Raw genomic sequence first — 21,002 nt, 5'->3', positions numbered from 1 at the left:
TAGCGCTCTCTCTCTCTCTCTCTCTCTCACACACACACATTTTTTAACTTTTAAAAAGGATGATTGGACTGAATATGGGAGAAAAGCAAGTATCTGTTCTATGTGAGCCGAGGAGTTGATCTGAAAATATGACATCACCCTAAAGTGTCTTAAAGGGGAAGCTTACTTTTTTTTTTTTTTTTTTTCTTAATATACACATAGGATCAAAAACACACACTTTCTGTAACGACCTAAAATGCACTCTAAACTTAAACAGGTTTGCTGGACCATTAGCAATGGTGAATCGGTCCTCTGTAATGTTTGTTATTGCAAATGTCAAGAGGGCTAAGACATGGCGTGTATTCTGATTCATACTGTTCTCAGGTCAGATTCAGGACAGCCTTTTGCTACTGCCATTAATTCAAAACGTGAGGTGATTTTTTTCTTCGGGCAGCCTAAAAAAGTTGCGAACCGATACAGAATGTAAACAACAGGAAAAAAAAACATTAGTAAACAAGTAAACAAGTAAGTATTTAAAACGGGTCATAACATGAAAAGCAGTACACTTCCCCCATGAATAGACAAGCGAGTTCAAAATAAATTCTGCCAAATTCGATCAAAAGAAAAAGAAATCCTCACAGCAGCACCCTTCCTTCTCGGTCACCCAGGTTTAAGTCACTTCGATCGGGGAGCGACTTTTGACAGAGAGAGCAGGATATCTAAAGAGTTATGTGTATCTGTCAAAAACATGAATCTGAGACACCAGTGGTAAACTGACTTGAGTGGGTTTAATGGCCTTTACTGATTGGTGGAACGGTGGGTGCAAACTGCGGCACAAGGTTCTGCAGTCTGTCTTTTTTCTTTTTTTTTTTCTTTTCTCGAGTGCAGGCATTTTCCCACGCGTGTCTTCTTGACCTCCGCAGCACTGACTACACCATTTTCCTTCCCACGCTACATGCCCCATTCTTCTCCCACACAAACTTGAACCTGACACCACCCTTTTTGATTCAAATTAAGACACCCCCCCCCCCATCTCACCCACCTCTCTCTCTCTATCTCACCCTCTCTCTTTTTGACAGATATCTGCAGTAAACACACTGAATGTATAGCATGGATGGCATGTCACAGAGGAGTCTCCCACAAAAAAAAAAAAAAAACAACAATTAAATATCACGTCATGACACAGGAGGACAGGTGTCTTTTGTGTTACTATTTCAAATCAAATACCATCATTAGGGATAACATGGTTTATCTCTGTCTGTATATACCTTTGACTGTCATCTTCTGCCTCTCTCATTATCTTTTTTCAGTATGACGCGTCTCAAACTCTTTCTCATCTGCATAGTCTTCCCATCAACATAGTCTACCTGGTCATACTTTAAACTCTTGAGCGGAATTTTGTTAATGATGATGCAGAAAAATCAAGAGCTGTGCTTCTTGGCCCTCTAGTCTTTATTACTTATATATAACTTAACGTACATAACGTGTGTACAAACGGTTAAAGGCAATTAACGTATAATGGGGCTTAAACCACCACCACGACCGCTAATGCTGCAGTCAAATCTTTCAATAGGTGACGTCATACACGAGGACAGAGAGAGAAAAGGATTTGCCAGTGCACTGATGTTACGCTCGCGGGCATTGATCTTTCATTTGCAAAAGCTGACATTAGGCTGTCTCTCGCGCTCGACCTACCTTTTGATACTCAGAGTCCTCCGGGCGGAAATCGCTGCTGGTTAGTTGGAACTGAATGTTGAAGTGCGGGAGACGATGCAGAAGGTTCGCCCACCAAGGAGGAGAATAGTTTACCACTGCGGCCATGGTTGTGTTGTTTCCGAATAGCTTCTAGTGATAACCTCACTTCTGTCACAGTAAAAAATGTTCTTTTCTTTCAGTGGTCAACACCCTGATAAAAATTCAGCACCGACAGATCTCGTCGCATTGCCGGGTAGAACAAAGAATTGGAAAGGCGAAAATGGCTCCAGTTGTAGTGTACAGGGTTAATGTTAAGCAGCGAAAAAACCCTGAGTGGTGACAGATCAGCTCTGTTTGCATAGGCTGCAAACCCCAATGTTTTTGGATGCTAATAAGAATACCCTGTTGGTTCCCTCCAAAATCAAAGAAATCTCGATTGAATTGTCCGGTAGATCCTTTGAAAGACAACACTGCAGTTCACTTTACTGTCTAGCTGCCTCAAAAACATTGGTTATTCACTGGGCTTAATAGGTAAACAATACTGTGCTCAAACAAGCACTGCAAAACACTCAAATGGTTGTGTTAGCTAAATCACACGCGCTTTGTTCTCAAGAATCCAAGGTCTTCCCCTCAGTCACAATTCCATTTATTTTACAGTGGCAATTCCCAATGAGTTGATCCCTGATTTTCATAAGCTACCCGATACCCGAGGGCAATTCCAAGTCCGAGAGAAGGTAAAATTGCTTTGCTATCGCTGAAAACTGTACTTGCCTTGAACGTGCCTGGGCTAGCAAGACAAAAAAGGAACGTTATCTCACTATGGTTAACACTATGGTTACACTATTCTCCGTCGACATCCAATCTTAAATTGCATGAAGATCTACCGTCAGGACCCACTGGCTAGAAACCATTAAAAACAGTGCGAGAAATCCACAGATTGATCTTCACTGACGCTTCATGCCTTCACTAGAGATGCGGTGCTTCTTGTTGTCCTCCAAGAGAGAGCTGTTTAATATTCAGTCTCTAAGGACAAGTCACCTACTTAATTCGTTTCGACGTTCCGTCCAGGAGCACTCTTAAATAACGTTTTGGTCATTGCACCCAGTGCCTTTGTCTTGAAAGACGATGTAAACACGGACTGAAACGAAGAGAGAGAGGAACCTGGTTGCGGCTCACGCTTGGCGAATAAAATGCGGTTGACAAGGTTTCACAGTTGAAAGAACCCCTTGAGATGACTCGGAAAATCAAGGTTGTTGTATTCGGTGACCCCTGGTGGTCAAATGCGGTGGGAGCTATAATTTATCTTCGTAAATGCTGAGGAAAAGTGGGTAATGCCTGTAGGCTATAAAGGCTCAGGTTAGCTCACTGATCAGGCTACCTGAAAGACTTGGACGTTACTAGAAGCTAAAGCTAAATTTGTGATTTGTTTTTCGACCTACCTGTGAATCCAAAAGAAATTTACCATGTTAATTAATCAATCAGTTGTCGCAGTAAATTCACTTTAACTTATTTATCTTTAAGCATCACCATCAATGAAATAAATGCCTTAATTGTCAGCCCATTTCTGTGGTGGTTTGCCTTTAAATTGTCACTGTTGCAGTATTCAGTCAGGTTGGGTTCTGGACTCTGTTTTAGTCACACAGTTACTATTGTCTTCAAATCATGTAACATCCCAGTGTAGGTAAGATATTGTTTAGTGAGTTGACCAAGTCACCAACTGATACCAGCTTTCACCCGCTGTGTCACTAAGTTTTCCAATCTTAATGGAATGATAATTTATGGTTGAACTGAGGTTGTTATGAGAACAGACCTTTCTTCCCTCCCCTAGTGTTTTTAGAGAGGACTTTTCATAGTGTATGGCTTAAAAAAAAAAAATCATTTAAATTTTGGTCTTTCATATTTGTGAAGATACTTAAAGTTTAAACACTGCTCAGTCAAATTCATTTTATTCACCCTGTAAATGTATATTTTGTACTATCAAGGCAGTGTATACTCATTTGAGACCCTGCTAATGGAGGCATCCCTGGCTGTAAATGGCTTTTACGAGTTCATTTTAGCAAGAGTATAAAGATGCAGATGAAATAACAGCTATAACATAGAAACTCCTTCAATTTACTCTTTAGGAACTTTCTTGGATCCATTCAAATTCCGTGTCTTTTCATCTAAAATGTAATTTTGGTTATCATAACTCAGATTTAAAAAAAAAAAGAAAGAAAGAAAGAAAAGTGGAATAGACAGGTAAGGGCATTTAAACAAGCAGAAACACTTACATATGAAGTGTAGTTAATATTTATGGCCCTCTTTCTGTGGCTTTCTGTGGCAGGAGAGCAGAGGTGGCAAAGTATATCTCCATAATTTAGGTCAAGAAATAACATTATATTGGAAGAAGTATACATTAACAACTTTGCAGTTTTTGTTGTTGCGCCCAATACGTCTCATTTGATTTTTTGTAGGATTTATCATTGGATATGTGTACCAGGACAGGAATACTATATATTTTCAGTTTGGTTTTGATCACTTTATATCCTAGTAACATTAATCATACTGCGTTATGTAATATTTGTAGCAGCAATATTAAAGTCAACCGAAGTGAATTTACTGACCAGTAGCAATAATTTAGAAACCCATCAAACAAGCTCTTATTTAATGCTATAATACAACACCAAACAAAGTCAATTTTTGATTTTAGAGTTGGCTGCGATGAAATTAACCATCTACACTCTGTTTCTTTTATGTAGGCTCAGTGAGCAGAGAGCTGCAGACACAGCTTGTAGTCTCAGAGTCTCAGATGTTGCCTTGCCGTATAAAACATATACGTAGAGCTAGCTAGTCGTTTCCATTGCCTTACCATTTACTTTTCCTGTTACCACTTTGTTGAACCTATTGTAATCGTGTAACGGCTAGCAGGACATAAAGATTTGCCGCATGAAATTTGTCTTCCGCCAACTGTTCCCGGAGTTCATTCTAAGGCAGAACTCTTTTTGACTTGAGGGAACAGATTTATGACCGCAGTGAAAAAAAACGCTTTAGCGCTGTCCAGTACGTTAGCATAAATAACACGTAGATGTACTCTTTCATGTTCCACCAACACCCGCATTAAAATGCGAGGCAACTACCAGACCAGGCTAACCAGCCACCGTTTACATTTGTGTGCTGCATGAGAAAGACATCACGGATCAGAGAAACTGCTGGATTAATTACTTATTAAAATATTATTGATATCTCTTTCGCTTGGGTTAATACTCAATAGGACTTTTAAGAAGGCCGTTTTAGAATATTTCAAGTTTTAAATTACACAGGTTAGTAAAACAGTCTCGCAATAAAACAAATATTTTGAAGAGGATACCAGCAATGAGATTTTGAAGGGTATACATGATGATTTTCAAAATTAATGGATGGATTATTCTTGTGTATTGTATATCCTGGAGAAAACAGCAGAGACAAAACATTGTTTTTGTTTGTTTGTTTTTTAAAGGAAAGAGTCCATTTAATCTGGAATTTCATGCGAATTTCAAGCACTCATCAAGGCACGGTTTGAAAAGAAAAGTCTTGTGATGTTGCATGGACAGGCTTGTCTGTGTTACATAGCCACTGTAACCACAGACACAGTCTTACAGAGAATGTATATTGCAGCAATATCACTGAGAACACAATTGCAAAAAAAAAAAAAAAAAATTAAAAAATCCAAAAACACAGTGATTTCTGGTTGGCAACTGGATTCATGTCTGGCTGTCATAAACTGATCATAATGAATGACCTTCTAACCCTCTGACCTGACATGGCCTGGCCTGTCTGACTGAACAGAAGTTTTAACCCATAATCAAAAAATAGAGTACTACAGGGAAATGATGGTGTTCTGGTATGTTGTAAAGTTACTGTGTGACAAAATAACTGTCACTAACAAGCTTTAAGACACAAAATACAGTATTATTTGAAGGCTTTGTGAATATTGAATACTAAATTTAATATCAGTGTAGTAGCAACTGTATAACAGAAGTATGAATAATGTGAAATTCACAGTGTAGGCTTCAGTGCCCGTGCCTGTAATCAGTTAACAAATTAACACACACTCACACACACACACACTCACACATCCATACACACACACACACACACACATCCATACACACATACTCCACTCCAACACAGTACTTTCAGAGAAATTGCTTTTTTGACACCCAGTGAAGTAAAAAGGCAACATCATCCAACACTCAACATTTCTGGAAAAAAAAAAAACCCTGAAATTTCCCACAAGGCACTTTGAGACTGTATGAAAGATGTGATGTCTCGCGTCTTAAAACTGACAATTACATTTTCAGCCAACACAAAGATTCCACCCACATCTGAAATGACCGGGAAAAAAAATAGAATTGCTCACACATACCAATGCCACCAGGACATCACTGTTTCACTTTGTCTTTTATCTGCTTGCAGATCAGTCGTGCAGATTAAACCTGTATGGGAACTCTCACAGATATGACACCTGCTGATTAAATAGTCATTCCTCAGTTCACTTACAGGTTCCTAGCCAAAGTAATAAATAAATGGTTAAGTTAAATTCTCTTTATTTCACTAATAATCTGTCCAGCTTCATCTGCTGACATCAAGACCTCATGAACTCTCAATCAGATGTATATATGAGTGGAAACTTATTTTGGCTTTGTGTCTGTAATTATGTTATTATCGTGATTATTAAATAAATTGCAGTGAACTCCTGTGGGCCACTGGCCCATCAGAAAAGTAAAAAAAAAATCATCCTAAAACACATTCTGGAAACCATTACATTGAACACATTTAAGACAACTTTCAGCAGTCAAAAATCAACAGATCTCCTAAGTCAAATCAGGGGAATGGGACGCAGCGAGGTAAGATTCCCGCTTCCTAAACGGTCGTGACGGAGAGATGATGATGTCGTCGGAGTCGTCTGAGTCCTCGGCCTTACTCGCATCCTTTCCAGATGTCTCACGGCTCTCTGCATCACATCCACACCATAAACAACACACACACATATAACTGCATTTATACTGCATTTATTAAACAATTACTACATCAGACGTTGTGTGCATTTGTGCAGACACACAGACAGAAAGATATGTGTGTGTGTGTGTACATATATATATATATATATATATATATATATATATATATATATATATATATATATATATATATATAAAGAGAGAGAGAGAGAGACAGAGAGATGGATAATGGATAGAAAGAGAGAGACAAAGATAGAAAGACAGACAGACAGACACATAGATAGATAGATAGTGTTAACTAATTGGATCAATATGTCATATTACATGTGTATTGTATAAGTTTAGATTGTGTTCTTCTCTAGACTTGATCAGTGTGTATTCTCTGACCTGTCCTAAACGATGAAGCATTAGCATAGCATTGTTCAAAGTGCTGTATGTGACACAGGTGAATGTAGGAGAGAGAGAGCTCTTTTTTCTGTGACTTTTTCCTACCTGCCATTGAATGCTTCCTGACTGATACATCACAGGAGTCTGTGACTCCACACTGTTCTTCTGGGTCTCCCTCTGTGATCTCCTCTTCTATGCCTTCTTCTTCCTCACTCCCTGCACAGGGAGTCGAACCACACTTTCCCATGTTAGTTCACAGACAGAAATATTACCAAACTCAGCAACGTTTTATATGTTTTAATAAAACAACTCCAACTATGCAAAGGAAAATGAGAGGGGGGTGGGGGAGGGCCAATGGGGCAGCATAGGCTAAATGTGTTAGCATCAGACTGATTTAAAATTAGAAGACAAAAACATCACTATGATTCCAGGCAACATGCTTTTTTAAATCTTTACAGAACATATGTCAAATCATTTTAAGTAATTTGAGAAAAACAGAGTTCATTTTCCTCTTGAACAAGAACAATAAACATGACAGACTCCAATTTTTTTTTATGAAGCCTTATAATATGTGGATATTTTTTTTATTTTGACCATATTCAGTACTTATTACTAATCTGAGTAATATTTTTTCATCAAAGAAATATTATACTTATGATCCCTGTACACTTGACTGAGAAAACTGACTGGGAATCACATTAACATATACCTCTATATGATATACATTTTGTTAGCATGAAGCATTCAATTTTTGGTAGGGGTAAGAAACAAAGCAACACAAATAAAAACATAATGTGACAAAAAGTCAATTTCGGGCGAATGTAGAATTTTTTTGTGGTTTTAATATAATTGATCGACATTGTTAAAGACAGCTATATAGCTACATTCATTTAAATGTCTCATGCACTGAATGTCAGTGAAATTCATTCTAAAACCGATATGTTCAACACCCTGCTACCCGTTATTTGAAGGTTAGTGGATGAAGAGCGAGTAAAAGATGACGTGAGCTCACTGTGAGTCCTAACCCACCTGTGGCCTGTGGTTTGTGGGTGGGCAGAGAGAGTGAGGTCTGTCCCAGTAGTGGAGGAAGAGCAGAGAGAGAGCGGTCTGTCTGGGGGCTGGAACACAAGGCCAACAACATCAACTGTTAAACAACATTTCAACTCTCTTACACTAAGGTATCAGCCACACTGCGTACGTTATGAACAACATTGCATTTTGTTCATTTTGAAAATGATAATATTTTTGATAATATGTTGTTTTTAATACCCGTGTAGCTATATGAGTATGGGTAGACCAATGGTAATTTTAAAACAGTACATGCACTGAAGGTGATCGATTTTGAGTGTGTGTGTGTCTGTGTGTGTTTGAGAGTGTATATGTGCGTGTATGTGTATAAGCGTGCTTGTGAGTCTATATGTGTGTGTGTATATTTGAGTGAGTGAGTGAGAGTATGTGTGTGTGTGTGTGTGTGTGTGTGTGTGTCCATGTGCGTGTTTGCACATGTGTGTGTGCCAGCATTACCTGTTTACTCTCAGAGCAGAGCGCTGGAGGTGAGCTCTGAACACAGACTGAAGCAGCGTCACCTCACTCTCCAGTAGGCCATCAGCCTTTTCATTGGAGCAAACAACCTCATTGCTTTTCACTGATTGGTTGTCCTAACAAACAGACCACATTGTCAAAAAGTAAAAAAAAAGTCAGACGCAAAACAGCCTATGTTGTACTTTAATAATCACTTATGATTTCAGTTAAGCGCTGTCAACTCAGGGTCACTCTGTTGTGTGGCAACACCGCTATAGAGCTCCATTAAACCTCTCCTTCAAACAGGAATGCTGGACATTTCTGATTCTTTCCATTTGTTTTGTTAAAAGCACCATTTACTGTAGCAGTCCATTGACATTTTCTGTGAGACTTTAGAGAACCGGTGCACTGGGATTTCCATTTTTATTTTTTGACAGGAGGAGGCATTTCTGACAAGAGATGTCCGGGAGAAATTTGGTGATCATTGATCGCAGCTTTGGAACATTAAGTCACATTAAGCTTTTTCACGATAAATTTTGTTGTTTTGAATCGGCGGGAGGCGTCAGTGCACTTCCTGTGCCTAGTCTGTCAGAAATTAAAAGAAAAAAAAGAAGAAGAAGAAGAAGAAATCAAAACAATATCCATTTTGCCTGTTGTTGTTGATGTTGCCTGTTGTCGCAATTTAATATGACGTCCTTGCCGAGCAAATATGTACAAACGCGAATGAGTTCACACTTCCGCGTAAGCAGAGGACATCAGTTGAGTAGGCGGTCGTTCAATGTAGTCGAGTTCGCATTTGCGTTTACACTGCTATAAGAATGTGGTCACATGTGGTCCAGACCACCTCCGAAAGTGGTCTGAGTAATCGGATCTCGATGTGACCTCAATGCGCATTGGATTCGTTTACACCTGGACTTTTGAGCTGTCCACTTGTGATTGGATCACCAAAATCGGATCTTAATGCAAGGTGTAAACAGGGCCATTGAGATTGTGAAGTGGGCGCACAGTGGTACAGTGGGTAGCGCTGTCGCCTCACAACAAGGAGGTCCTGGGTTTGATTTCCGGCTGGGCAGCCAGGGCCTTTCTGTGTGGAGTTTGTATGTTCTTCCTGTGTTTATGTGAGACATGTAAGTCAGGTGAATTGGAGACACTAAATTGTGCCTAGGTGTGAATGTGTTTCTGTGTCTGCCCTGCGATGGACTGGCAACATGTCTAGGGCGTTTCCCTGTCTTTTGCCCAATGAATTCTGGGATAGGCTCCAGCACTGAGCATGTCTTCCCTTTTTCAATGCTCAGAGAGCTGGCAAGTTGAGAATCAGTCAGTCGTATGTGTCAGCCTTTGTTGTTTTAAGATAAGCGCACGATGGAACAAGCAGTGAGCTGTGTAAACCATGACATAGTCAAAATGTGGGACATGCTGCACTCTAAAGGCAGTCTGATGTAACTGCAGGTATCTGTCATGATTTCTGGTGTTGGAGTGTTACCGTGGCGACGGAACTGGGTATTAGGTCATTCTGCCTGGGTTCCCTCAGCCTTTCTAACTGCCTCAGTCTGACCAGATGCCCCCTCAGTGCAGACTGGAGAAGGACTATATCCTGAGAAACAAGAGAGACACCAATAGAATGAGTCAACCTTGCAATTAGGAAGGTACCAGAAAACACTGGAAACTGGATTTTTTGGTTGTTTGTTTTAATTCAGCATATCATGTTATGTGTCACTGAGGGTTTGTAAGCGCTGCACGTGTGCATGAGTGTGTGTGTGTGTGCGTGTGCGCGTGTGTTTCTCACTCGTGCACAATGTAAGCGCCACTGTGTCTGAATGACTTTGGCAGCCCAGTTCCTCCGTGTCTGATCCAAATTCTCCTCCTGTCCCCCTGACAAAGGCGATGATGATGATGGAAGTGGAGATGGAGGGTCTGTCTGTGCCTGTGATTGGGACTATTTTGTTAATAATTATTTTTGTTCTTGGGAAAGGGTAAACTGGTCAAATTTAAATAAATTCAAAGTAACACAGTCCCAGTAAAAGCATAGTAGATAGATAATGACCCAGTAATTATGTGTTTTATTCCAAATGAGGCATTTTAGGACCCACAGTGTCTGGTTAATTGTGAGAGGCTATTACCTGACTTCTCTCTAATTCTGTTCTTAATCGCCTCTCCTCCTCCAGTGTCTCCTCTAAACAGCTGATTTTCTCTGTCAGCTTCTCCACCTCCTCTCTGCAAAAACAACAAGAAAAAACAGAAATCAATTTGAGTAGAATAATGAGAGAGAGAGACAGAGAGGGAGAGAGACAGAGAGAGAGAGAGAGAGACACCTTTCTTTACAGCCAGATATGATGCTATCAGAGGTGCAGTAAAAACAATCTGTGCAATTGCCTTCATAATTGGATTAAGATTAATTAGTGCTCTCAGACATCTGCCGCACATCATTTACACTTCCATAACGAGACTGAAGAGCACAGCACACGCATTATACTCTAAATCAGTTTATACCTGTATGTGCACACACACACACACACACACACACACACACACACACAGACACAAAGAAACTGCATATGATTCAAAAGTTTCTGCAGCTAATAGTTATTTCAATAACAGGCTGCAATGATACATTTTTTCCTTTCATTATAATAATACACTGCGACCTTGTCTTTACAGTTATGATATAAAACATATATCAAACACCAGACTGACAGGTAGTGTCACTGTTTCGGTTGTCGTGGTGACAAACAGCGACCTTGTCCTTGTGGTAATAATGAGGCTGTGTGTGTTTGAGGTAGACAGTATCAGTGTCAGGTCATAAACTATAACACATGACATTTTCTTGACTCATATCTCAATCTCATCTGAACTTTATAGTCTTTATTAAAAGAGAACTAATTTCACTCACAAGGACATGCAGTGCTTGTAGGTACAGTGGTACCAACAGCACCTCTGAAACATCACTGGGGTTAAAAATAATCATTCAAATCCTAAAGAGGAGGCTCTGGACCGGTAGAGAGATCCTGGACTTCCAGCATACACCAGGAATTTGAATAAGTGACTTGAAATGTAACATATCTGTTCCTTGGCACTCTGAGTTTCGATTTCCACCAGCAGTCACCTAGTCCTGCCTGTCAGAGAGCACGATCCACTCTTTCCTCCACAGTGCCTTTGGGATTTCACCTAGCAATCATGTCGTTATGATATTTATCATAATTTTCTGATGTCGCTGCCAAACCATGACAAAAGCCATGGTGTAGCGTATATTCAGTTTTGTGTCTGCGTTATAAATGACAGACCAGTGGGATGGTAAGTGGTATCTTACACACCTGTGCTGTTGGATCTCTCTCTCATGCTCTCTCTTTTCTTCATTCAGTGCTTCCTCTTTCATCCCTTTGTCTCTCTCCGCCAGCAGTCTCTTCAGCTCCTCACTGACAGGGCACAGTTACAGAAAATCAATATGACCACTAAGCTCTCTGTGTGTGTGTGTGTGTGTGTGTGTGTGTGTGTGTGCGTGTGTGTGTGTGCGTGTGTGTGGTGCATAGTTTCTTTGGGATGCTACTATAGAAACAGATTTTTATCTAATGTTGTCTAGTTTATGACACCCTGAATCCAGATGAGGTCAGTTTTGTTAAATCAGACTGATATTTGTGGACCTAAATAAGGAGGTGTATGTGTTTTAGTCTCTCACTCTTTGATGGACAGCCTCTCCTGCAGCTCCCTCCTCTCCTCTCTCAGCCTTTTGACGACTCCTCTCAAACGGACACTGTCTTGTTGCTGATCTCCATCCGAAAGCAGCGTCGGGTCGGTCTCGGTCGCCACGGAGATGCCTCGTGCCGCTAACTCGGTCCCAGTTGCCGTGGCGATGGCCAGAGCGGCCTCGGAGCCTTTACGAGAGTTGGACTCTTTGGCTGTTTGACGATTTTTTGCGTCTTCCAATCTCTGAGACCGAGATAAAAGACAGACTTTGTTACAGAGTTGAAAACAATAATTAACAAAGTAATGATACAAGTAATTATGGCAAAATGCATGACATAACCAAAAGCAGAGTTAATATCTCTCGCAGCAGTAGGGGTATAGAGTTACATACAATAATAATATGAATAGGGATGATAGTAGCACAGACATGAGAGAATAGTAATAGCAGTATTAGTAATCCCAAATTCAGGACCCCAGCTCACCCTTTCCAGCTCTAATATTCGCCGCACCAGTCTCTGTTTACTCCAGTCAATATAACCTGATAAATAAGAAGAATTATAATCCCACTCCTGGATGATAATTGTAATTGTAACAGTCCATGGTCCATTTCATTTGACTTAAATATGGCTTGTTCCTTCTACACTACACAGGCCCAAACATCGGGTAATATTTAATGTTTTGCACTAAATGTGTTCACTAATTCATAAATGCCAGGTCCATGTTTCCACTGTTCATATTAAAGACAAAATAACTGAATTTAGTAAAACTGCTCAGATGCAATGCATGATGAAGTTGTAGTACAACAGGATAACTGCACCACTGAGTTAATACTACCAAAGATAATCATATAACATACACACTACATAATTCATGGTGCAACATGCTGTATATTCACTTGTGTGACACATATGTTATAGTACAGGCATACCACATAGTACAGGCATGGTAGCTGCAGAATCAGACCGTACATTGACTGTGAGATAATTAAACTGTGTGCTGTATACATGGTAGAGTCAAGATAAGACTCAATAACATATTGACCACGTTTAACATGATGCACAGACATCACAGTACCTTTGGCTCGGCCCGTGGGACTGTCCGTCAAACTGACCATGTCCTGGGTCACTTCCTGTTTGAGTCGCTGGTTCTCCTCTTCCAGCTGTTTGAGGTTCTTAGAGAGTTTCGCCACCATCGCACTGAGAGCCTTCTGCTGCCTCTGACAGTCTCTGCTCTCCAAACGCATACTGCAGAAAAAGCAAGAGAGAGAGGTGTAAGAGTAGAGCATTCACAAAGCAACATCCTGACTGATATAGTGTTGATAATTTATTAAATATACCTCTTTTCTGTGGATTCTAACAGCATTCTTAGCCTTTGAACCTAAGGATAAGAGAAAAAGAGAAATCTCATCATCACTGGATTGAGAACAATATTTCTGATCGTCACTATTCTCCATTAATACACAACATTTAATCTGAACGGAAAACGTGGCGTATATACAAGTGTAATTCAAATAAAAACAGCAAATCAGTGTCTGGAGAATGTATTTTAAAGTGATTGGCTTTCTCTTCAACCAACAACAATCAACAATCAAGACTTGAACATACAAAAAGCGTTGGAACAATGTGCCATCAATTCAGACAAATATATGACACTTTTCATTGGCCTTATCCTTCTGTTTAAGTGACAGTGACTGACAGAGAGAGAGACAAAGGGACATCCATTTCTAACACAGCCGAGTGCAGAGTGCAGGACTGGGTCTTTCCTCCCCTCGTCCTCTAACTCTCCTCAAACCGAATCTTATTTACTGTCATAAAAACAAGAGACAGCCCCTTTAAAAGAGGAGAGGTGTGACTAGTGACAACAAAGTTGTGAAAAGTGAGATACCTCCGCATAGTACGTCTCTGCGGTGATCTTCAGCTCCTCCGTGTCCGTGGTTTTTAACTCGCTCTGGAGTTTACTACAGGAGAGAAAACTCTCATTATCAATTCAACAGAGTTTTCATTTACAGTTTACAGCAGCTGTGCTGGGCGGCTGGAAAAATTAAGAATTAAGAAACTGAAACACGAAAGCATCTGCATTCTGGCACACCTAAGGTTAAGGACATTCATCCTCTTCAGGCCAGTAAATTTTCCAAAAACAAAAACAAAACATGTCAGGGATTACAGCCAAATCAGTACGGGCTGCTACTGTGAGGAGCGTTCATTTCACTGGATGAGCCCCATTTTTTTTTTTTAGATCTACACCGAATAGACGTATCCATGGTTACTGTGGTTCCTTCGTCAATATGTGTAGTCAGTACTGTTATTTATGTGTATTTAAACAGATTCATACATGTTTAAGCAATTTCAGTAAGAGAGCTCTTGACAAGCTGGCTCAAAATGGGACGGAGCTTTAAAACATCTCGACATAAAAACAGATCAAAGAGATGGAGAACGAGGGCCTGAGATAGAGAAGAGAAAAGGAGGAGGTGTTGAGATGGAAGACTGGGTAAACCTTCACCTTAATGCACTTTCTTTTTCTTTGTATTGCTGTTCCAGTCTCAGAATTTTCTGTTTGAGTCCATTTATAACCTGTAAGCACAAGTAATTCTTTTTACTGACAACATTCTAGAAATATAAACTCATAAATGTCTTTTCATTTTGTCAGAAAAACTGTTTTTTTTAAAGGTTTACACTCAAGGTCAAAAGACATTGTAAAACAAATTCCAAAACAGTGTTTGGGAAAATGCACTGTTTTTGGGGGGGGGGGGTGTTTAATGTTTTTTAAATTGATTCCACATGTTCAGATGCGTACCACTGCGTATTCTCCAACACACCAGAGTATACCTGAAACACAACACTCTGCTTCCAATACTCTGGTACATCTATAGTTTAGCTGTCACTACGCCCTTTGTCAGAGAGCAAAAAAACCCGCATTAAAAGTTACTCCCGTGTTCATCTGGTTTACATAAGTTAGTCTCACATGCTGCGCTTTTAGCCGAAAACTCACCGTGCTACCCTCCGCTCTCCTGTCCACCAGACCGCGGGTGAACTCCGACCCCTACAGAGAACAGACTTGTTTTTAGGACGGGAGAACATGAGGTCAGTTCACCACGTTGTACAGCCTGAGTCTTCTGTAACCATCTGTGTGAGACTACGGGCTGGTGGTAAAACTGCTGAATCTGTCATTTGAGCTGCGTAAGCATTTGTTTATTTATTTATTTTTAAATCACATATGAGGATTAGGGAGTTTGGGGGCTTAGGGACTTGCTTAATGAAACAGGATTCAAATTCAATTCTTGTTTCGTTCCATTGTACTGATAATTGCGTAGCAAAACACAACCCATGCACTATCTGCAGCCCAACTGCATTAACTAATGGAAAACAAATGAGCAGTGTTAGGCATTTTTTTTGTTTGTTTGTTTCTTTCCTTTTTTTTTTCTATGTTACCTTATTTGGGTCAAGCAGCTGTTCTATTTGTCTGTCCTTTTTGGTGTTCTCCTCCTCCAGACGCCGCAGTTTGACTTTCATTTTCTCGGCCTCTGCTCTCAGAGCCTGTACAGTCTGACAGAGAGCAGACTCAATTCATATACAGGTACTTTTAAACATATATATATTCATAAATTACATATGTACACACAACAACACTCAAATACGGATACATCGAACCACTTGGGAGAGGTAAGGGCAGAGAGTGTTTAGGCCTGTGTAAAGTCAAGGTTATGCTGTCATCTCTGAAAATCAAATGCCACAAGTCTCATAAAACTACAAGCCAAAGATCAGCGAGACACCAGATATGTAACTATCTCCATATGTGACCATGGAAATCAACCTATTCAATTCAAGTCTAGGTCTTCACAGTATGTCATGTTTCAAACAGTTCAGAATTAAGACACAGGAACTGTTTACACCACTAGCTATATGATGCTATCAGATGTTTGGGTCCTTTTCATGGCAAACCAAGGCAATAACCACAGAGAATGCACTGCTCTATGCTCAAGACTTGCAGTTTTCAGACTTGGATTTCTGCAAGTTTGGACCTATGGGAGAGAGACATTTCTCCCTGACTGAATGGATCTCTGTACGTTTGGACCTATGAGAGAGCAACATTTCTCTCTGACCAAATGGATCTTTATAAGTTTGGACCTATGGAAGAGAGACATTTCTCCCTGACTGAATGGATCTCTATACATTTAGACCTATGGGAGAGAGACATTTCTCTCTGACTAAATGGAGCTCTGCAAGTTTGGACCTATGGGAGAGAGACATTTCTCCCCGCTGAATGGATCTCTATACGTTTGGACCTATGGGAGAGAGACATTTCTCCCCGCTGAATGGATCTCTATACGTTTGGACCTATGGGAGAGAGACATTTCTCCCCGCTGAATGGATCTCTATACGTTTGGACCTATGGGAGAGAGACATTTCTCCCTGACTGAATGGATCTCTGTGAGTTTGGACCTATGGGAGAGAGACATTTCTCCCTGACTGAATGGAAGAAGGGAGAGCTGATCACTGCACCTTTTTCAGATCGATAATCTCGTCATACATGTCCTCTTTCTCTTTGTAATCTGGGGTTCCCGGAACATAGCCTGAAAAAAAAAAGACACAGAACAAATGAACACAATAATACAAAAAAAAAAAAAACCAAACAATGGAGTGGGAACGACTGTAATGGTTTCATGGCTGGATAAAGGTGACATTGTTCAGCTGCTGCATTCCAATGAAAATGTATTCACAATAGCACATCAATGGATGCACCTTTGGTTTAACTGATGGAACACGAACACACACGCAAATATGTACACACACACACACACACACACACACACACACACACATACACATATATATACACATATAAACACACACACACACACACAGAGCCCACTGAGCTTTGGGCCTCTCACCATTCGAGGCTGAGCGAGAATGTCTGGGTTTCTTCATCCCTAAGGCCTGTTTGAGATACTCAGGTGTGTTAGTTGTCCTGGAGATTGTACTGTGAGTAACATCGTACTCAGCTCTCATTGGGGCCTGGGTCAATGACACTACAACAGAGAACAGCCAATGCATATTCAATACAATGTCAAAAAAAAAACCCACATTGATTCAGTTACATGTTGATAACACACAAAGACAAGAGAAACTAAGTGAACAGCTGAGTATGGACTGTGTCATTTAGCAGTGTCAAACAGATTAGTGTAGACTCAAAGTAACAGGAGAAGGCCTGAGAGGCAAAACAGAAAACAATTCCCAGAAATGAAGCCCAAAGGGAAATGTTGCACTGGGAAATTGTCCCTTAGAGAGACAATCTGAAACACACATATCAACAGGCCATATCACAGAACCAGACATTCTGGAATATTCCCACCACTTCAAATAGATTGAACATGAAAGACAATCTTCACCAATACTCTAATTTGCTCCTTCTAAAGACAAGAATTAATTATTGTTTCGGCCCCTTGACTGACTCTCAGGGCTAAACTTCAGGAAAAGAGAACCAGACCGTGTCCATTTCTCAGTGAGGCTAGCCAGACGTCTCTGGGAATCCGTGCCTTGGAGCTCTCACCGAGCACTGTCCCCTTCACTGTGGGCCACGTTGTCTTCCCGGGGTTTAAGTTAGCACTGCACAAATACGGTGATCCTATACGACAAAAAAGAAAGTAAAAAAAACAGTGATGGTATTACATAGTACATTAAGTAACCCATCAAACCATGCATCTGGGGCTTACTGATACACCAACCCCTGTGGACAGATAGCTGGACAAAAAGGTGTACCCAGAGGAACAAGAGAATCTTTTACAAATGACTCAGACATTTACCTTTAATATCACAGAAAATTTAGGCAAGAGTCCTGAGATAGAATAATCTGGATCAAAGTGCTGTCTGTCTGTCTGCCTGTCTCCCTGCCTGTCTGTCTGTCTGTCAGATTACAGGTTTGGTTTCAGAGTAGAAGTGACCAGGCTTCTCTTACAAACAAAACCAGAAATAGGGTTTTGAAGTTCTAATGAATGGTTTAAAAGTATATAAAAAAAAAAAACTATGCATAAACACCACTGTGGGGGGCCTATGAGATAGAGAACAGTAATGTAATATATATATATATACATGGACAGGGCATGTTGATTCATTGCATCATCGTTGCTCTAAGATACCTCAGACCACAGAACTAAAGGAACGCCCTTCCACAAACTTTATGGCCAACGGTTTTTAATGCCTCCCTATCACTATAAAAGGCAAAGTCTCTCTCTCTCTCTCTGAATATATTCGATATGTACTTCTCCTGGACTCTCTCATAACAATAAATCAATGTCCTCTACAAATCTATGCTACATCATTCCAGTATCAAATTCAGGTTGTAGACACCTGCGTTAGTAACTTTACATGTGGAGTAATAAACGGACAAGAACCTTGGTACACTTTCAGTTATGACACAAAACACCTGGACTCACTGGGAGAGTGTGGTGGTTTGCTTGATGTTTTCTTTTTCTTTATTTTCTGGAAAAACAACAACAATAAAGAATATCAAATACAGTGTGTCGTATGCGGCATTCTAAAAGCTCCACTTTCAATGGACGAAGGAGAACACTGAATTTATTTGACCCATAAACAAATCCGTCCCACAGTTTTTAACGAGTTAGTGGCTTGATAAACTAACACTAAAGTAGACTTAAGAGAACATAACAACTGACTAAGGCCTGAACAGAGTGGAAAGCAGAGCAATTTCATCATCGTGTATGGCAGTAAACATCTGGATTACTTCTGTGAAACACTGGATGTACGTTGTTCTCGTGACCAAGAAAAAGAAAGAAAAGAAAATGTTCTGGCAGAAACCTACCTTTTCAGAGTCGGACGCGTAGGTAACGTGTGAGAACACGTCTTCCCCCTTGAAAACAAGATGAGAAACCGAGTATTCTACGTAGTGTTGAACACCAAAACATAAACGGAAAACCGTTCGTTGCTTTAACGTCAACTCACCAGCTCATCCATATCCTCGTCGGAGACAAATTCAGAAGCTTCCACGGACATCTTGAAAGATCCCAGAACTCTTGCCCGAAATTAATAAATATATGTGAACGCCGCTGTGGCAGAGGGATATCACGGCGATTTTCCTGCATGCATCTCATCTGTATTCCTTCATTTGTTGTTACTGCTTCATCATAGAGTGTCTGGGTGGTTTTGCTTATTCAAAAAGCAATCTTTGATATGAAAAAATGTAAATGGACACGGTCACACTGTCGATTCCCCATCTCCGCAGTTCACAAAACATTGTGTAAGAATAAGCAATTTAGTTGTATGGGACAGCATGAGCTTAGCACAGCAAGCTAAACAACAACCATTTGTTCGTTTTGAGTTCAAAGCCAAAGCCACAAAGATGTACCCGAAAACGAAATGTTCTAAGAAATGCCTGATCCTGTCTCAGCGACAGCAAAGAATAATCTGCACGCTCATTGTTTTACAATATAGCCTTATTTGCCTCAGTGAAGCCCAGTTGCTTGCTTTCTATGTATCAAGTCGTCTAGCAACCAGATACGTTTGAGGCAGGAGGCGAGATAGACACGAAATGTTCACGAGCTTCTGAACTGCGCAGGATCTTCGCCTACCGTCACGTACTAGGATGTAGTAATGTAACACGCCCCACTGAATTCTGAGATTTTTTTAACGTCTCACCGAGAGAGTTAGTTCTTGACCTGGGACTATTCTAAGTAATGGTCATGAATATTTTAGAATGTTGTTACACTTTGGACGCCACCCCGTTTAGTACCACTCAACGCAACACGACACAGTAGAACGATCCAGCCCAGATAAATCTGTTATCGCACGTCCACAGTGCTGTTGGCACAAAGAACTGTGTAGAACAAACAAGTGTATGGAACAAGTTCTGTATCCGTATCTCTAAATTTCTATTTTCCTAGCAATGAACTAAGCTCAAGTTTGGCACAGAAAATATTTTGTTGCAATACTTGGCAATACTTCCTCATGTTTCGTACACTGGGTGTTCTGAACAAAATGTACAATAGTGTTTTGTGCTCCAGAATTCAAATAATTAGTTGCATTTGCATGGTATTTATCATTTTTCACAAGTAGCACCATTCCTGCTCATTAAATCCAAAGAACATCCCTTTATCTTTCTATAGAAGGCTACTGGGCATAAATCATAATAAGAACCTCTGCTTGCAACAGAGCTGCAGATTTCTCCGGAGAATATTGTGTAACATAGCACTGCACAAGTGAACATTCATAAAGAACATGTTATATCACTGTTTGTTCCCTTCCCTCATCCTGTTTTCATTTACTCTTTTTTGCTCTTCCCTTTGTTTTTCTTTCTCTCTCTCTCTCTTCTCTGCTTTCTCTTTTGGTGTCATGTCCGCACACTAATTTCTTTAATTATAGGTGTGACAGAAATGGTTTGTGACAGAAATGCACAAACCAAAGATGTAATTTTTTTCAATCTTTCTTCTCTGCTTTCTCTTTTGGCGTCATCTGCAAGCACTAATTTCTTTAATTATAGATATGACAGAAATGGCTTGTGACAGAAATGTACAAACCAAAGATTTAGATCGAAGTTCTCTATACAGTAAGAAAAAGAGTCATAAGCTGCAAGAACTCACTTTTATTTTGGTTTTTTTGGTTTTTTAGCAATATGCTTCCCAAGTGTTATACCTCATAGAACAATGTTACATACATACAGGACAAAATGATTTAAGTGTTTCATTCATCTGTTTTAATTTATTTGTCATGCCCATCACATCATACCAATTCTGTGCTAGCTTACGTACAT

General features: G+C 40.1%; 3 protein-coding genes across 3 annotated transcripts in view; all 3 read right to left on the bottom strand.

Annotated features, from left to right (window-relative positions):
- ttyh3b (tweety family member 3b) overlaps nt 1–2,828 on the bottom strand; it is a 32,398-nt gene extending 29,570 nt beyond the window's left edge. Inside the window, exon 1 of the mRNA XM_030779952.1 lies at nt 1,675–2,828. Within this exon, the coding sequence (XP_030635812.1) occupies nt 1,675–1,800 (126 nt within the window). The 5' untranslated portion in view covers nt 1,801–2,828. The remainder of the gene's footprint in view (nt 1–1,674) is intronic.
- A 3,631-nt stretch (nt 2,829–6,459) lies between these two features.
- On the bottom strand, nt 6,460–17,248 carry iqce (IQ motif containing E). Its single transcript, XM_030779051.1, has 18 exons — nt 17,131–17,248; nt 16,742–16,812; nt 15,671–15,784; nt 15,231–15,281; nt 14,742–14,812; nt 14,127–14,199; nt 13,579–13,619; nt 13,317–13,486; nt 12,725–12,780; nt 12,235–12,485; nt 11,873–11,974; nt 10,682–10,775; nt 10,348–10,433; nt 10,045–10,192; nt 8,565–8,698; nt 8,070–8,158; nt 7,146–7,256; nt 6,460–6,646 (listed from the first exon to the last, which is right to left on the bottom strand). The coding sequence occupies exons 1-18, from the start codon at nt 17,246–17,248 to the stop codon at nt 6,507–6,509; spliced, it is 1,920 nt and encodes a 639-aa protein (XP_030634911.1). The 3' UTR covers nt 6,460–6,506.
- A 458-nt stretch (nt 17,249–17,706) lies between these two features.
- LOC115816079 (IQ domain-containing protein E-like) lies at nt 17,707–19,437 on the bottom strand. The gene is made up of 4 exons (XM_030779050.1): nt 19,199–19,437; nt 19,059–19,106; nt 18,673–18,718; nt 17,707–17,864 (listed from the first exon to the last, which is right to left on the bottom strand). The coding sequence occupies exons 1-4, from the start codon at nt 19,247–19,249 to the stop codon at nt 17,707–17,709; spliced, it is 303 nt and encodes a 100-aa protein (XP_030634910.1). The 5' UTR covers nt 19,250–19,437.
- Nucleotides 19,438–21,002: the final 1,565 nt, after the last annotated feature.

Source organism: Chanos chanos, chromosome 7, assembly GCF_902362185.1.
Source record: "Chanos chanos chromosome 7, fChaCha1.1, whole genome shotgun sequence".
Taxonomy (NCBI): Eukaryota; Metazoa; Chordata; class Actinopteri; order Gonorynchiformes; family Chanidae; genus Chanos; species Chanos chanos.
This window is presented reverse-complemented; position numbering and strand designations above follow the sequence as displayed.

What these genes read in the sequence shown, in the direction of transcription:
- LOC115816079 (XM_030779050.1), bottom strand. Translation starts at nt 19,249, where the DNA reads ATGTCCGTGGAAGCTTCTGAATTTGTCTCCGACGAGGATATGGATGAG. An exon ending in ACGAGGATATGGATGAGCTG is followed by an intron (nt 19,107 to 19,198) that starts GTGAGTTGACGT and finishes CTTGTTTTCAAG; the next exon opens with GGGGAAGACGTGTTCTCACA. An exon ending in ACGCGTCCGACTCTGAAAAG is followed by an intron (nt 18,719 to 19,058) that starts GTAGGTTTCTGC and finishes TTGTTTTTCCAG; the next exon opens with AAAATAAAGAAAAAGAAAAC.
- iqce (XM_030779051.1), bottom strand. Translation starts at nt 17,248, where the DNA reads ATGAGAGCTGAGTACGATGTTACTCACAGTACAATCTCCAGGACAACT. An exon ending in AGCTGCTTGACCCAAATAAG is followed by an intron (nt 15,282 to 15,670) that starts GTAACATAGAAA and finishes TGTTCTCTGTAG; the next exon opens with GGGTCGGAGTTCACCCGCGG. An exon ending in GGCGCTTACATTGTGCACGA is followed by an intron (nt 10,193 to 10,347) that starts GTGAGAAACACA and finishes CCTAATTGCAAG; the next exon opens with GTTGACTCATTCTATTGGTG.